This window comes from Engystomops pustulosus, unplaced genomic scaffold, assembly GCF_040894005.1.
Source record: "Engystomops pustulosus unplaced genomic scaffold, aEngPut4.maternal MAT_SCAFFOLD_137, whole genome shotgun sequence".
In the NCBI taxonomy this organism is placed as follows: domain Eukaryota; kingdom Metazoa; phylum Chordata; class Amphibia; order Anura; family Leptodactylidae; genus Engystomops; species Engystomops pustulosus.
In genome coordinates, this window is record NW_027285017.1 from 171,888 (window position 1) to 191,447 (window position 19,560).

Below are 19,560 nucleotides of genomic sequence, written 5' to 3' on the forward strand. Positions count from 1 at the left end.
GATATCAAGAGCCTTAGGATATCAAGGCCTTCAGATATCGAGAGCCTTAGGATATCGAGGGCCTTAGGATATCGAGGGCCTTAGGATATCAAGGCCTTCAGATATCGAGAGCCTTAGGATATCAAGCCTTCAGATATCGAGAGCCTTAGGATATCGAGGGCCTTCAGATATCGAGGGCCTTAGGATATCGAGAGCCTTAGGATATTGAGGGCCTTAGGATATCGAGGGCCTTAGGATATCGAGAGCCTTAGGGTATTGAAGGGTGAAGCCAGTGGTTACGGTTGGTGAGACAATGGACCTCAACACAAGACTTGAAGATGATCGAAGGAATATGACACTTACCCAGTTTCCTAAAACACCTCAAATATCGTCAAAATGTAACTAAAACCTTTTAATTTTGCTTTTTGTACACGTTGAATGAATTTACAATTCAAGATTTTCAAAAACAAATCAATTCTCAGTTTCCTTTTTGACATTAATTTCCCCAAAAAATTGTGCAACCAATTGATCCCGGATAAATTCTTCACCAATTTGACCAATTTTTCTACCTTTACAGTTTTAGTACATTAGTTAATACACGGGGGGGGGGGGGATAAGATTCTCTATGTAGGTTTCGCTCATCTAGGATCAGTGTTTTTGGGAAGTGCCTAAAATTGTTACAAAAAGATTTAATCTAATTCACATTTTTTTCCACTGATAAGCTAAAATATATTTTTAAAAAACCAACAAAAACTTTAATTATTCCAAAAATTTGTTGCGATAAAGAAGAATGTTTTTGATTTTTTTTACTATAATTAGTATTTTCACCTTGTGTCTTCAGCAGCTTCGTTCTGTTTCGGATGCTACCAGCTTATGGAGTCACCTTCAGTGTATAAGAAGACTATCCGAGGATTACAGGTTAACCTAATTCTGATACTGAGGGCTCAACCTTATGGGACACAAGTATTAGGGACCTTTGAGAAGGGTTTCAGATCCTTCCGCGTCGTCCTGGGATCTGCAGTCATCTTGATATTGGGGGTTTAGAAATGGTTCACAGTCTTTGATACGGGGAGAGGGGCCTGCGGGTTACTGTTTTTTCTCTTTGATTTTTTCCTTGACTTTTTGGGGTTCGTACTGGATCAAGCGTAGGATTTCTTTATTATTCATGATCCCCTGAATAAATTCCCCTTCCGTGAGTTTATCTGTGAATAGAAATTACAAAGGTCAATGGGTTTTGTATGTGGCCTTAGAGATCCAAATGGGCAATCATTTAGAAACGGTCAAAGTAGACGACCAACCAAGGGTACGTCTTCTAGACTAGAGGTGACCATAACACATGGAGGCAGGATAAAGGCCCTGACCCACGGTCCTCCACCACCTTGGGGTCTTACCGAAAATGTATTATTCTTTATCCCTGATGGCCAGGTGAAGAACCCATGGAGCAGAGTGGACCTTACTGGACATCTATTATCCACCATCTCTGATGGCCAGGTGAAGAACCCATGGAGCAGAGTGGAACGTACTGGACATCTATTATCCATCATCTCTGATGGCCAGGTGAAGAACCCATGGAGCAGAGTGGAACGTACTGGACATCTATTATCCACCATCTCTGATGGCCAGGTGAAGAACCCATGGAGCAGAGTGGAACGTACTGGACATCTATTATCCACCATCTCTGATGGCCAGGTGAAGAACCCATGGAGCAGAGTGGAACATACTGGACATCTATTATCCACCATCTCTGATGGCCAGGTGAAGAACCCATAGAGCAGAGTGGAACGTACTGGACATCTATTATCCACTATCTCTGATGGCCAGGTGAAGAACCCATGGAGCAGAGTGGAACGTACTGGACATCTATTATCCACCATCCCTGATGGCCAGGTGAAGAACCCATGGAGCAGAGTGGAACGTACTGGACATCTATTATCCATCATCTCTGATGGCCAGGTGAAGAACCCATGGAGCAGAGTGGAACGTACTGGACATCTATTATCCACCATCTCTGATGGCCAGGTAAAGAACCCATGGAGCAGAGTGGAACGTACTGGACATCTATTATCCACCATCTCTGATGGCCAGGTGAAGAACCCATGGAGCAGAGTGGACCGTACTGGACATCTATTATCCATCATCTCTGATGGCCAGGTGAAGAACCCATGGAGCAGAGTGGAACGTACTGGACATCTATTATCCATCATCTCTGATGGCCAGGTGAAGAACCCATGGAGCAGAGTGGAACGTACTGGACATCTATTATCCACCATCTCTGATGGCCAGGTGAAGAACCCATGGAGCAGAGTGGACCGTACTGGACATCTATTATCTATCATCTCTGATGGCCAGGTGAAGAACCCATGGAGCAGAGTGGAACGTACTGGACATCTATTATCCACCATCTCTGATGGCCAGGTGAAGAACCCATGGAGCAGAGTGGAACGTACTGGACATCTATTATCCACCATCTCTGATGGCCAGGTGAAGAACCCATGGAGCAGAGTGGACCGTACTGGACATCTATTATCTATCATCTCTGATGGCCAGGTGAAGAACCCATGGAGCAGAGTGGAACGTACTGGACATCTATTATCCACCATCCCTGATGGCCAGGTGAAGTACCCATAGAGCAGAGGAGAAGTAGGCCAAGGACCATTATGAATGGAACCATCTCTTTTGATATCTAAACGACTGGTTTTCTCAGATACCTCCATAATCCTCATAGCCTGTGGTGGAAAAGATGTGGTGGTCCACCAATAAGCTTTGTCTTGGTCTGGAGACCTTCTGTGGCTACTGCTGCCATCCACTATCTAAAGTCATCTTCTAAGGGTAGGTTATTCTATGTACTTACCATTTCTTAGTAACATGCTCACCACTCTTAAAAGAGTGTGTAATAAATGTATATGGAGATGGTGGCCACCCTTCAGCTTGCCCGCACCGCCTTCATAGGTGAATTCAACCCCGGATGGTGGTATTGGAGATGCACGGCGCTACTAATAGATCACTCCGGAAGAATGCTTTATTTTTCAATGAGTTTATGCGTTTCGGGTCCTTCTTCAAGTACAGTTGGGATGGAAATAGTGACCACACCGGCTTGTCTACCTGCATGAGGAGCATGTCCCCTGCCTACTTATTTCCAGGCTGTTCAGCCTGAAACATGTATAATCACTTGGAAGATAAAGCATTCTTCCTTTATCCGTGGAGTGATATATTAGGAGCGCCGCTCCGGCTGTTTTTATGGTTTTCAGCACATCTCCAATTAATCTATCATCAGACAACCCCTTTAAACTATGATAGATCAGCCCCCTCTTTGGCAGCCTGATCCATTCATGGTCCAATCATACTTAATTTATCGTTTTGTAACCAACATAACCTACACTAGCTCTGTATCCCCCCAGAAAGCTTCTTCTATCCATCCATTATTAGATAAATCATATAATGTATGACGGCCCAGCATCCCCCAGACAGCCTGGTCCATTCATGGTCCATCCATACCTAATCTCTCGATAACCCTTATAACCTATGATGGCCCAGCATCTTCCAGACAGCCTGGTCCATTCATGGTCCACCCATACCTAATCTATCATTAGATAACCCTTATAGTCTATGATGGCCCAGCATCCCCCAGACAGCCTGGTCCATTCATGGTCCATCCATACCTAATCTATCATTAGATAACCCTTATAGTCTATTATGGCCCAGCATCCCCCAGACAGTCTGGTCCATTCCTGGTCCACCCATACCTAATCTATCATTAGATAACCCTTATAGTCTATGATGGCCCAGCATCTTCCAGACAGCCTGGTCCATTCATTCTCCATCCATACCTAATCTCTCGATAACCCTTATAGTCTATTATGGCCCAGCATCCCCCAGACAGCCTGGTCCATTCATGGTCCATCCATACCTAATCTATCATTAGATAACCCTTATAGTCTATTATGGCCCAGCATCCCCCAGACAGTCTGGTCCATTCATGGTCCATCCATACCTAATCTCTCGATAACCCTTATAACCTATGATGGGCCAGCATCCCACAGACAGCCTGGTCCATTCATGGTCCATCCATACCTAATCTATCATTAGATAACCCTTATAGTCTATTATGGCCCCGCATCCCCCAGACAGCCTGGTCCATTCATGGTCCATCCATACCTAATCTCTCGATAACCCTTATAACCTATGATGGGCCAGCATCCCACAGACAGCCTGGTCCATTCATGGTCCATCCATACCTAATCTATCATTAGATAACCCTTATAGTCTATGATGGCCCCGCATCCCCCAGACAGCCTGGTCCATTCATGGTCCATCCATACCTAATCTCTCGATAACCCTTATAACCTATGATGGGCCAGCATCCCACAGACAGCCTGGTCCATTCATGGTCCATCCATACCTAATCTATCATTAGATAACCCTTATAGTCTATGATGGCCCAGCATCTTCCAGACAGCCTGGTCCATTCATGGTCCATCCATACCTAATCTCTCGATAACCCTTATAACCTATGATGGGCCAGCATCCCCCAGACAGCCTGGTCCATTCATGGTCCATCCATACCTAATCTATCATTAGATAACCCTTATAGTCTATGATGGCCCAGCATCCCCCAGACAGCCTGGTCCATTCATGGTCCATCCATACCTAATCTATCATTAGATAACCCTTATAGTCTATGATGGCCCAGCATCCCCCAGACAGCCTGGTCCATTCATGGTCCATCCATACCTAATCTATCATTAGATAACCCTTATAGTCTATTATGGCCCAGCATCCCACAGACAGCCTGGTCCATTCATGGTCCATCCATACCTAATCTATCATTAGATAACCCTTATAGTCTATGATGGCCCAGCATCTTCCAGACAGCCTGGTCCATTCATTCTCCATCCATACCTAATCTCTCGATAACCCTTATAACCTATGATGGCCCAGGATCTCCCAAACAGCTTGGTCCATTCATGGTCCATCCCTACCTAATCTCTCGAAAACCCTTATAACCTATGATGGCCCAGCATCCCCCAGACCGCCTGGTCCATAGGTGGTCTAATTAAAGTGGGAGAAGATGTTCTCTTGAAGATCTGACTATTTACCATCGTCTTTCTTGCCGAAGAAGTCCCATATTTTATTGGTTCTCCTCTCTGGGGTGTTTTCATCTTCTGGAAGATGTTTTTGGTCTTCAGCCGTTATCATCTTGAATATGGCCTGAAAAAAAAGCCATATTTTATTATATTCCTGATATAGAGAAATTTTTTTTACATTTTTCAAAAATCTATATCAACAAAGAAAACAAATATTAATACATTTATGGAAATTATTTAAAATATGTTTCTACATAGGAAGGGGGTGACATCTTTTCAATGAGGGGAAGAATTTCACACTAACAAATAAACTTCGATGGATTAGAGATTAGGAGGGAGGAAATTATGTTAATTACAAAATGGCCGCCTTATCTAGATTTTTTTTTTGTGTGTGTGTGTGGAAAAATTAGATTTGGAATTTATGCAAATTAAATTAACATTTTTGTAAATTGTTAAATAATAAATTAGAATAAAACACATTAAAAGATTTCTACAAATTCTAAATTCTCATATTTCATTTGATTAACAACTTTCACTTTTATCAATTTACACAGAACAATCCTTAATAAACTCCGGTGTATAAATGTATAATAGAACTTTCTATTTCAAGTACTATTTCTAGAACTTTCAAGGTGATTGAGAAGGACATCAATAGGTCATTGCAATATTTCTGACTCCTATTAATAATGACTTTTTTAAAAAAAAAAAAAATTCACTTATTTTAATTAAAACGATTGACAAGAAGCCATAAAATTTCCTCTCGGAGCTTAAAAACAATTAGCAGACAATAAATCTGCCGTCCAATCATTTATTTATCAGCTAATTAGATGTTTACCGAGCGTCTACAAACCTCACAAGAAACTACATGGACTGTTGTGATTTTTAAGAAGAGAATTTTAAGATTTTTTTTAAAAAAAAACACATTTAACAAAAAAAAATTGTTTACCACTATTGGAGATAACAATTTCTGAGTAGAACAGAAGATTCTAAAATGTTCATGTTCCAAACAAGAAGAAAACAGTGGAAAATATTTATTTTGATACAATTAAAAAAAAAGTCCCCAAAATTCACCAGATCTGGAAGAAAAGTCTTATAAAAAAATAATTATTTAAATGATCACTATTAACGAGCGGTGCATTTATATTTTCTGATTTATTCTAAAGGATTTCTTTGTTATTGTTGTATAGAGTATTTGATGCAAAAAATAATTCCCAAAATTTTACATTGAAGGAAGAAAAAACAAATGTGTGCTCTGGGCTGATGGAACCCGAAGGCCCTTATTGTAGTTTAGATACAGAATGAGAATACTATGGTCCCCGGAGTGTAGATATATTTCCTCCAGACACTGGAGTCTACTGGACTACGTGGTCTTCAAATGTGTTTAAAAACTCTAAGCTACGACTGAAGTTCTAAGAAGAATTGACGAGAGATAAAGAAAGACCCTACCGTGATGATTTCGAGGACTTCTGGTTTACTGATGGTCCCATTTCCATCCACATCATATAAGGAGAAAGCCCACTCTAGTTTTTGGTTCGTCTTCCCAGATGAGGTCATATGAAGAGCAATCATGTATTCCTTAAAGTCCAATGTCCCATCGTTGTTGGAATCGAAGCTCCTGAAGACGTGGTGAGCATAGGCTTTTGGATCAGCATCTGGAAAGAATTTTGAGTAGATACTTTCGAATTGCTTCTTTGAGATCCTTCCACTCGGACACTCCTTTAAGAAGGACTGATACCAAGTGCACAGCTCCTCCTGAGTAAATTTGGTGTTCAACTGAAGTTCCTCCAGAATCTCTTTAGAAAGGGCACCACTTTTGCTATTGCCCATGGTGAAGGAAAAATGTTCGATAACTTTGCTATTCCCTCACAATACTAAAACTCAAGGAGGTAATGAGACGAATATTCTGTCTCCCTCTAAATCCAGATAAGGCTTGTTGGGATTACTGAGGTTTAAGCGTCATGCAGACGATGATGTTCACTTTGTGACATTGCGTGACTTCAGAACTTCGGTTGAGGTAATTGAGAAAGTGTGCCGACCACATGACATAAGTCCTACCTAATAACCATCCCGTGACGTAAACATGGAGTGTAAAGGTTTATGTGGCCCAGGTCTGAAGACGTTAATCTGGAAGCTGGTTATAAGATAGTCATATCCTCTATGGGGCATTAGGCAGATACCCTAAAGGAGGTCATTCAGTATTGGTCACAATTACAAAAACAAACAAAATTGTCGGAGAAGGTCTGTGACTGGTTATTGGGTAATCAGGTCATCTGTGTTGGACACCTGCTTAGTCACCAAATCAATGAGTATATATTTTGAGATTATTTCTTACAAAGAATCCTGCCGATACCGATGCTCAGAATTATCAACGAAGACTCTACCAATGATTGCCAAAATCGTTGTCCTCGAAGGCCTCTGGAAGAGATGATCTCCATGGTCAGGATTCAGTTGTTTGCCCCGTTTAGGTTGCTGTAAACTACAACTGAGCATTTTACTACTAATCCATCAGAATAAATCTGTATGAAGACTAAATCCACTTACATGTCTATACCCTGACGGCCCTGCTTAATGCATAGCTCCAACGTGAACCTAATGAGTATTAGGAAGAGGGACACAACATACCAGGCTTCATTTTTTCACGAGTAGGGCTGTTCATACAAGAGTTTAAGTGGATCTTTTCTAAAAAATGTCCAAGGCCAGAAGGAAACAAAATAGAAATTCATAGGCTTGACTGGAAGAGCGTAGAGGCCAAAAATATCTACTTAGGTGGCCACAATATGGTAGTTCCTTCTCAATAGATTTGGCTTGGCATAATTTTTACATTATTTTGAGTGATAGACCTTATTCCTCTAACAAATAATGAGGCATTAAAAAAAAAGATCAATATATTGAAGGAACAGCTTGGACATTTATGGTCATCAAATCATCCTGAATGTTCCACTTAGGTTCCATTCATATAACCTTCAAGTGGTCTTCTCTCCAGTAGGTCTTGACAGAAGAAAACAGAGTGAGCATTCAATAATACTGCCCCAGGGAATGATTCATTTTCCCTTGTGCTGAGATTCATTTGAGGAACAAAAATAAATAAAAAATTCTGATATCATCTAGAAGATCATCTTTCTTGGAGAACAATTAGGTTAATAAGAGATGGATGAGCTGGACTTGCCTTGATAGTAGGGTCTCGTGAGGTAGAATACGAATGGAGGAGTCATAGGGTCTTATGATTTGGAACCTAATTGGAGACAACCATAGACTTATGAGGTGGAAGAGCTGGAACTAAATTGTAGAAGACATTAGGGCATCAAGAGGGTATCGAAAGGTGGAGGAGCTGATCAAAGGTGATGCAATCAATATGGTCTCAACTGGTAGAACAAAAAGGTGGAGACAATAGGGTCTAATAAGTTGCAGGAGCTGGAACAAAATTGGAGATGACGATAGGATTTTAAGAAGTGGAGCAGCTGATCAAAACTGAAACAGAAGGCCCTCAAGGGATGGAGGACTTAGACCAATAGTGGAGAAGACAATAGGACATCAATAGATGCTGGAGATGGAACAAAGGATGAGGGGAGAATAGGGTTTCATGAGTTGGAGGAGCTGGAACTAAGTGGAGATAACAATAGAGCTTCAAAAAGTGGAGGAGCTGTAACATAACTAGAAGATACAAAAGGGCATCAAGAGCTGCAGGAACCAGGAGACAATAGGGCTTCACGAGTTGGAGGATCTAGAAGAAAAGTAGAGACCTGAGGGCTTCAAGAGGATGGTGGATGATTTGAAAACAAAGTTCAGGAAATAATAGGCTTCAAGAGTTGGAGTAGTTGAAGCAAAAGTGATGGAGACAGTAGGACCTCATGTGGTGGTGCAACAGGACAAAAATATACAATAGGGTAACAAAAGATCGAGGAGACACCAAAATCATAAACATACGATAAAGCACCTGAAGATCCAACTATTCTTTAGGAACTCGATTGTCCTTGTAAATGGACTCCACCATTCAACCAGAAAAAAATCCGGTGTTTTTGGCCATGAAAGGGTAAACTCAGCCCCAAGAACTGAAGAAGCCTGGAAACAACGAGAAGCTTCTCCGGAATAATGACTGGAGATAAAATAAAATGGTGACAATCAATCTCGTTCTGTACCCAATCAAGGCCCCCTCCTCCCCAAGACCGCGTGTCCCCGCATCCAGAGACAAGTGACTTGCTGATTGGCGCCTTCGTCGTCTCCATCAGGCGTATTCTCCGCAGTGAGGAGATGTCTCCGAACCCTCTCGGGGGCGGCTGCAACTTCTCGTATTGTGATAATTGTCGCTCTTCGAAAAACAAAGAAGCTCTAACAATGTGATAAATATAGAGAGTCGTCAGAAGACGTTCCACACGGAGATGACACAAGACTAAAGCGCATGGAGGACTGTGCTGCATAGCTCCTCCTACAGGAAGTGCATAGCTTCCTACAGGAAGTCACATGTACAGGCGGCCATCTTGGAGGATAAGATTCTGCATGTTTAGCACTTGACAACAATTTTTACAATCTTCCTTACAATTCTGAGGCACACCTGAGGAATCCATCTACAGGATAAGAGGTACCACAGGATATCGTGTACATTTCTCGTATGTTTTCTATTATGCAGGTGAAGCTTTAGGTGCACTAGGGGTGGAGCCAGGCCTGCTGGTACATTTGGTTTCTCCTTGTGATGCCTTTCTCTATGGAGAACTTTCTAACATTGGACAGCATAGAAAAGCAGAAAACGGGTGCTCTGACAGATAGAGCCCCGCCCCTTGTGCACCGAGAAACTCTATTGCATTAATATAAAACCTACATTGCCTTTGCAGAGGGAGATTGTTGGGAATGAGGAAATATAGGAATACAGGTCTGGAAAGCTTATACACAAGTTGTACGTGTGGGGTTATCATCATATAGGAGAGCGAGGCTTCAGCGGTCTCATCCGAGATTCCACCCGTCTCATCAGACGCCTGCCCTGTGCTCCCTCTTGTTCTACCCTGAAGATCGTCTCCTTCTGACTGTGTATGAGCACAAGCCCCCCATGATAATAGCCCCCCATGATAATAGCCCCCCATGATAATAGCCCCAATGACTGTACCCAGTGATCACACACAGGGATCTCATCAACACTGAAGGAAACATGATCATTATCTTCACACACAAGAACCTGGAGCGTAATCAGCTTACAAGCCTCCAGTGCACTGACTAAGCCCCGGCCTAGGGGGATTATCTCACCATCTGCACACTCAGGTCATGCCGAGCTGTCACATAACCCATTTCTGCAATTAGTTGGTAAATTAGATCTCTGTACAAAAAGTGCAGCATTATCCGGATCTCACTGCCCGACCTACTGTGACTGCGGGAGAAAGGGGGATTATTCCGGGGAACTCCAGACACAACAACAGCAGACGGCCTCCCCGGGTCACAGGAAAAACTACTATAATACTGCCCCCTATGTACAGGAATATAACTACTATAATACCGCCCCCTATGTACAGGAATATAACTACTATAATACTGCCCCTATGTACAGGGATATAACTACTATAATACTGCCCCCTATGTACAGGAATATAACTACTATAATACTGCCCCTATGTACAAGAATATAACTACTATAATACTGCCCCCTATGTACAGGAATATAACTACTATAATACTGCCTCCTATGTACAGGAATATAACTACTATAATACTGCCCCCTATGTACAGGGATATAACTACTATAATACTGCCCCCTATGTACAGAATATATAACTACTATAATACTGCCCCCTATGTACAGGGATATAACTACTATAATACTGCCCCCTATGTACAGGAATATAACTACTATAATACTGCCCCCTATGTACAGGAATATAACTACTATAATACTGCCCTCTATGTACAGGAATATAACTGCTATAATACTGCCCCCTATGTACAAGAATATAACTACTATAATACTGCCCCCCTATGTACAGGAATATAACTACTATAATACTGCCCCCTATGTACAGGAATATAACTACTATAATACTTCCCCCTATGTACAGGAATATAACTACTATAATACTGCCCCCTATGTACAGGAATATAACTACTATAATACTGCCCCCTATGTACAGGAATATAACTACTATAATACTGCCTCCTATGTACAGGAATATAACTACTATAATACTGCCCCCTATGTACAGGGATATAACTACTATAATACTGCCCCCTATGTACAGGAATATAACTACTATAATACTGCCCCCTATGTACAAGAATATAACTACTATAATACTGCCCCCTATGTACAAGAATATAACTACTATAATACTGCCCCCTATGTACAAGAATATAACTACTATAATACTGCCCCCTATGTACAGGAATATAACTACTATAATACTGCCCCCTATGTACAAGAATATAACTACTATAATACTGCCCCCTATGTACAAGAATATAACTACTATAATACTGCCCCCTATGTACAGGAATATAACTACTATAATACTGCCCCCTATGTACAGGAATATAACTACTATAATACTGCCCCCTATGTACAGGAATATAACTACTATAATACTGCCCCCTATGTACAGGAATATAACTACTATAATACTGCCCCCTATGTACAGGAATATAACTACTATAATACTGCCCCCTATGTACAGGAATATAACTACTATAATACTGCCCCCTATGTACAGGAATATAACTACTATAATACTGCCCCCTATGTACAGGAATATAACTACTATATTACTGCCCCCTATGTACAAGAATATAACTACTATAATACTGCCCCCTATGTACAAGAATATAACTACTATAATACTGCCCCCTATGTACAGGAATATAACTACTATAATACTGCCCCCTATGTACAGGAATATAACTACTATAATACCGCCCCCTATGTACAGGAATATAACTACTATAATACTGCCCCTATGTACAGGGATATAACTACTATAATACTGCCCCCTATGTACAGGAATATAACTACTATAATACTGCCCCTATGTACAAGAATATAACTACTATAATACTGCCCCCTATGTACAGGAATATAACTACTATAATACTGCCTCCTATGTACAGGAATATAACTACTATAATACTGCCCCCTATGTACAGGGATATAACTACTATAATACTGCCCCCTATGTACAGAATATATAACTACTATAATACTGCCCCCTATGTACAGGGATATAACTACTATAATACTGCCCCCTATGTACAGGAATATAACTACTATAATACTGCCCCCTATGTACAGGAATATAACTACTATAATACTGCCCTCTATGTACAGGAATATAACTGCTATAATACTGCCCCCTATGTACAAGAATATAACTACTATAATACTGCCCCCCTATGTACAGGAATATAACTACTATAATACTGCCCCCTATGTACAGGAATATAACTACTATAATACTTCCCCCTATGTACAGGAATATAACTACTATAATACTGCCCCCTATGTACAGGAATATAACTACTATAATACTGCCCCCTATGTACAGGAATATAACTACTATAATACTGCCTCCTATGTACAGGAATATAACTACTATAATACTGCCCCCTATGTACAGGGATATAACTACTATAATACTGCCCCCTATGTACAGGAATATAACTACTATAATACTGCCCCCTATGTACAAGAATATAACTACTATAATACTGCCCCCTATGTACAAGAATATAACTACTATAATACTGCCCCCTATGTACAAGAATATAACTACTATAATACTGCCCCCTATGTACAGGAATATAACTACTATAATACTGCCCCCTATGTACAAGAATATAACTACTATAATACTGCCCCCTATGTACAAGAATATAACTACTATAATACTGCCCCCTATGTACAGGAATATAACTACTATAATACTGCCCCCTATGTACAGGAATATAACTACTATAATACTGCCCCCTATGTACAGGAATATAACTACTATAATACTGCCCCCTATGTACAGGAATATAACTACTATAATACTGCCCCCTATGTACAGGAATATAACTACTATAATACTGCCCCCTATGTACAGGAATATAACTACTATAATACTGCCCCCTATGTACAGGAATATAACTACTATAATACTGCCCCCTATGTACAGGAATATAACTACTATATTACTGCCCCCTATGTACAAGAATATAACTACTATAATACTGCCCCCTATGTACAAGAATATAACTACTATAATACTGCCCCCTATGTACAGGAATATAACTACTATAATACTGCCCCCTATGTACAGGGATATAACTACTATAATACTGCCCCTATGTACAGGGATATAACTACTATAATACTGCCCCCTATGTACAGGGATATAACTACTATAATACTGCCCCCTATGTACAGGAATATAACTACTATAATACTGACCCCTATGTACAAGAATATAACTACTATAATACTGCCCCCTATGTACAAGAATATAACTACTATAATACTGCCCCCTATGTACAGGAATATAACTACTATAATACTGCCCCCTATGTACAGGAATATAACTACTATAATACTGCTCCCTATGTACAGGAATATAACTACTATAATACTGCCTCCTATGTACAGGAATATAACTACTATAATACTGCCCCCTATGTACAAGAATATAACTACTATAATACTGCCCCCTATGTACAGGAATATAACTACTATAATACTGCCCCCTATGTACAGGAATATAACTACTATAATACTGCCCCCTATGTACAGGAATATAACTACTATAATACTGCCCCCTATGTACAGGAATATAACTACTATAATACTGCCCCCTATGTACAAGAATATAACTACTATAATACTGCCCCCTATGTACAAGAATATAACTACTATAATACTGCCCCCTATGTACAGGAATATAACTACTATAATACTGCCCCCTATGTACAGGAATATAACTACTATAATACTGCTCCCTATGTACAGGAATATAACTACTATAATACTGCCTCCTATGTACAGGAATATAACTACTATAATACTGCCCCCTATGTACAAGAATATAACTACTATAATACTGCCCCCTATGTACAAGAATATAACTACTATAATACTGCCCCCTATGTACAGGAATATAACTACTATAATACTGCCCCCTATGTACAGGAATATAACTACTATAATACTGCCCCCTATGTACAGGAATATAACTACTATAATACTGCCCCCTATGTACAAGAATATAACTACTATAATACTGCCCCCTATGTACAGGAATATAACTACTATAATACTGCCCCCTATGTACAAGAATATAACTACTATAATACTGCCCCCTATGTACAAGAATATAACTACTATAATACTGCCCCCTATGTACAAGAATATAACTACTATAATACTGCCCCCTATGTACAAGAATATAACTACTATAATACTGCCCCCTATGTACAAGAATATAACTACTATAATACTGCCCCCTATGTACAGGAATATAACTACTATAATACTGCCCCCTATGTACAGGAATATAACTACTATAATACTGCCCCCTATGTACAGGAATATAACTACTATAATACTGCCCCCTATGTACAAGAATATAACTACTATAATACTGCCCCCTATGTACAGGAATATAACTACTATAATACTGCCCCCTATGTACAAGAATATAACTACTATAATACTGCCCCCTATGTACAAGAATATAACTACTATAATACTGCCCCCTATGTACAGGAATATAACTACTATAATACTGCCCCCTATGTACAGGAATATAACTACTATAATACTGCTCCCTATGTACAGGAATATAACTACTATAATACTGCCTCCTATGTACAGGAATATAACTACTATAATACTGCCCCCTATGTACAAGAATATAACTACTATAATACTGCCCCCTATGTACAAGAATATAACTACTATAATACTGCCCCCTATGTACAGGAATATAACTACTATAATACTGCCCCCTATGTACAGGAATATAACTACTATAATACTGCCCCCTATGTACAGGAATATAACTACTATAATACTGCCCCCTATGTACAAGAATATAACTACTATAATACTGCCTCCTATGTACAGGAATATAACTACTATAATACTGCCCCCTATGTACAGGGATATAACTACTATAATACTGCCCCCTATGTACAGGAATATAACTACTATAATACTGCCCCCTATGTACAAGAATATAACTACTATAATACTGCCCCCTATGTACAAGAATATAACTACTATAATACTGCCCCCTATGTACAAGAATATAACTACTATAATACTGCCCCCTATGTACAGGAATATAACTACTATAATACTTCCCCCTATGTACAGGAATATAACTACTATAATACTTCCCCCTATGTACAGGGATATAACTACTATAATACTGCCCCCTATGTACAGGAATATAACTACTATAATACTTCCCCCTATGTACAGGAATATAACTACTATAATACTTCCCCCTATGTACAGGAATATAACTACTATAATACTTCCCCCTATGTACAGGGATATAACTACTATAATACTGCCCCCTATGTACAGGAATATAACTACTATAATACTGCCCCCTATGTACAAGAATATAACTACTATAATACTGCCCCCTATGTACAAGAATATAACTACTATAATACTGCCCCCTATGTACAAGAATATAACTACTATAATACTGCCCCCTATGTACAGGAATATAACTACTATAATACTGCCCCCTATGTACAGGATTATAACTACTATAATACTGCCCCCTATGTACAAGAATATAACTACTATAATACTGCCCCCTATGTACAAGAATATAACTACTATAATACTGCCCCCTATGTACAGGAATATAACTAGTATAATACTGCCCTCTATGTACAGGAATATAACTACTATAATACTGCCCCCTATGTACAGGAATATAACTACTATAATACTGCCCCCTTTGTACAAGAATATAACTACTATAATACTGCCCCCTATGTACAGGAATATAACTACTATAATACTGCCCCCTATGTACAGGAATATAACTACTATAATACTGCTCCCTATGTACAAGAATATAACTACTATAATACTTCCCCCTATGTACAAGAATATAACTACTATAATACTGCCCACTATGTACAAGAATATAACTACTATAATACTGCCCCCTATGTACAAGAATATAACTACTATAATACTGCCCCCCTATGTATAGGAATATAACTACTATAATACTGCCCCCTATGTACAGGAATATAACTACTATAATACTATCCCCTATGTACAGGAATATAACTACTATAATACTATCCCCTATGTTTTAGAATATAACTACTATAATACTGCCCCCTATGTACAGGGATATAACTAGTATAATACTGCCCCCCTATGTACAGGAATATAACTACTATAATACTGCCCCCTATGTACAGGAATATAACTACTATAATACTGCCCCCTATGTACAGGAATATAACTACTATAATACTGCCCCCTATGTACAGGAATATAACTACTATAATACTGCCCCCTATGTACAGGAATATAACTACTATAATACTGCCCCCTATGTACAGGAATATAACTACTATAATACTGCCCCCTATGTACAAGAATATAACTACTATAATACTGCCCCCTATGTACAGGAATATAACTACTATAATACTGCCCCCTATGTACAAGAATATAACTACTATAATACTGCCCCCTATGTACAAGAATATAACTACTATAATACTGCCCCCTATGTACAAGAATATAACTACTATAATACTGCCCCCTATGTACAAGAATATAACTACTATAATACTGCCCCCTATGTACAAGAATATAACTACTATAATACTGCCCCCTATGTACAGGAATATAACTACTATAATACTGCCCCCTATGTACAGGAATATAACTACTATAATACTGCCCCCTATGTACAGGAATATAACTACTATAATACTGCCCCCTATGTACAAGAATATAACTACTATAATACTGCCCCCTATGTACAGGAATATAACTACTATAATACTGCCCCCTATGTACAAGAATATAACTACTATAATACTGCCCCCTATGTACAAGAATATAACTACTATAATACTGCCCCCTATGTACAGGAATATAACTACTATAATACTGCCCCCTATGTACAGGAATATAACTACTATAATACTGCTCCCTATGTACAGGAATATAACTACTATAATACTGCCTCCTATGTACAGGAATATAACTACTATAATACTGCCCCCTATGTACAAGAATATAACTACTATAATACTGCCCCCTATGTACAAGAATATAACTACTATAATACTGCCCCCTATGTACAGGAATATAACTACTATAATACTGCCCCCTATGTACAGGAATATAACTACTATAATACTGCCCCCTATGTACAGGAATATAACTACTATAATACTGCCCCCTATGTACAAGAATATAACTACTATAATACTGCCTCCTATGTACAGGAATATAACTACTATAATACTGCCCCCTATGTACAGGGATATAACTACTATAATACTGCCCCCTATGTACAGGAATATAACTACTATAATACTGCCCCCTATGTACAAGAATATAACTACTATAATACTGCCCCCTATGTACAAGAATATAACTACTATAATACTGCCCCCTATGTACAAGAATATAACTACTATAATACTGCCCCCTATGTACAGGAATATAACTACTATAATACTTCCCCCTATGTACAGGAATATAACTACTATAATACTTCCCCCTATGTACAGGGATATAACTACTATAATACTGCCCCCTATGTACAGGAATATAACTACTATAATACTTCCCCCTATGTACAGGAATATAACTACTATAATACTTCCCCCTATGTACAGGAATATAACTACTATAATACTTCCCCCTATGTACAGGGATATAACTACTATAATACTGCCCCCTATGTACAGGAATATAACTACTATAATACTGCCCCCTATGTACAAGAATATAACTACTATAATACTGCCCCCTATGTACAAGAATATAACTACTATAATACTGCCCCCTATGTACAAGAATATAACTACTATAATACTGCCCCCTATGTACAGGAATATAACTACTATAATACTGCCCCCTATGTACAGGATTATAACTACTATAATACTGCCCCCTATGTACAAGAATATAACTACTATAATACTGCCCCCTATGTACAAGAATATAACTACTATAATACTGCCCCCTATGTACAGGAATATAACTAGTATAATACTGCCCTCTATGTACAGGAATATAACTACTATAATACTGCCCCCTATGTACAGGAATATAACTACTATAATACTGCCCCCTTTGTACAAGAATATAACTACTATAATACTGCCCCCTATGTACAGGAATATAACTACTATAATACTGCCCCCTATGTACAGGAATATAACTACTATAATACTGCTCCCTATGTACAAGAATATAACTACTATAATACTTCCCCCTATGTACAAGAATATAACTACTATAATACTGCCCACTATGTACAAGAATATAACTACTATAATACTGCCCCCTATGTACAAGAATATAACTACTATAATACTGCCCCCCTATGTATAGGAATATAACTACTATAATACTGCCCCCTATGTACAGGAATATAACTACTATAATACTATCCCCTATGTACAGGAATATAACTACTATAATACTATCCCCTATGTTTTAGAATATAACTACTATAATACTGCCCCCTATGTACAGGGATATAACTAGTATAATACTGCCCCCCTATGTACAGGAATATAACTACTATAATACTGCCCCCTATGTACAGGAATATAACTACTATAATACTGCCCCCTATGTACAGGAATATAACTACTATAATACTGCCCCCTATGTACAGGAATATAACTACTATAATACTGCCCCCTATGTACAGGAATATAACTACTATAATACTGCCCCCTATGTACAGGAATATAACTACTATAATACTGCCCCCCTATGTACAGGAATATAACTACTATAATACTGCTCCCTATGTACAAGGACATAACTACTATAATACTGCCCCCTATGTACAGGAATATAACTACTATAATCCTGCCCCCTATGTTCAGGGATATAACTACTATAATACTGCCCCCTATGTTCAGGGATATAACTACTATAATACTGCCCCTATTTACAAGAATATAACTACTATAATACTGCCCCCTATGTACAGGAATATAACTACTATAATACTGCCTCCTATGTACAGGAATATAACTACTATAATACTGCCCCCTGTGTACAAGAATATAACTACTATAATACTGCCCCCTATGTACAAGAATATAACTACTATAATACTGACCCCTATGTACAGGAATATAACTACTATAATACTGCCCCCTATGTTCAGGGATATAACTACTATAATACTGCCCCCTATGTACAGGAATATAACTACTATAATACTGCCCCCTATGTACAGGAATATAACTACTATAATACTGCCCCCTATGTTCAGGAATATAACTACTATAATACTGCCCCCTATGTACA

The 19,560-nt window shown here is 38.9% G+C and overlaps 1 protein-coding gene across 1 annotated transcript; it reads right to left on the reverse strand.

The window, feature by feature from the left end:
* Window positions 1-378: 378 nt before the first annotated feature.
* Window positions 379-7,023, reverse strand: RCVRN (recoverin). Its single transcript, XM_072131761.1, has 3 exons — window positions 6,510-7,023; window positions 5,076-5,187; window positions 379-1,181 (listed from the first exon to the last, which is right to left on the reverse strand). The coding sequence occupies exons 1-3, from the start codon at window positions 6,888-6,890 to the stop codon at window positions 1,066-1,068; spliced, it is 609 nt and encodes a 202-aa protein (XP_071987862.1). The 5' UTR covers window positions 6,891-7,023; the 3' UTR covers window positions 379-1,065.
* Window positions 7,024-19,560: the final 12,537 nt, after the last annotated feature.

What these genes read in the sequence shown, in the direction of transcription:
- RCVRN (XM_072131761.1), bottom strand. Translation starts at nt 6,890, where the DNA reads ATGGGCAATAGCAAAAGTGGTGCCCTTTCTAAAGAGATTCTGGAGGAA. An exon ending in AAGTCCTCGAAATCATCACG is followed by an intron (nt 5,188 to 6,509) that starts GTAGGGTCTTTC and finishes CTTTTTTTTCAG; the next exon opens with GCCATATTCAAGATGATAAC. An exon ending in CTTCGGCAAGAAAGACGATG is followed by an intron (nt 1,182 to 5,075) that starts GTAAATAGTCAG and finishes TTCTATTCACAG; the next exon opens with ATAAACTCACGGAAGGGGAA.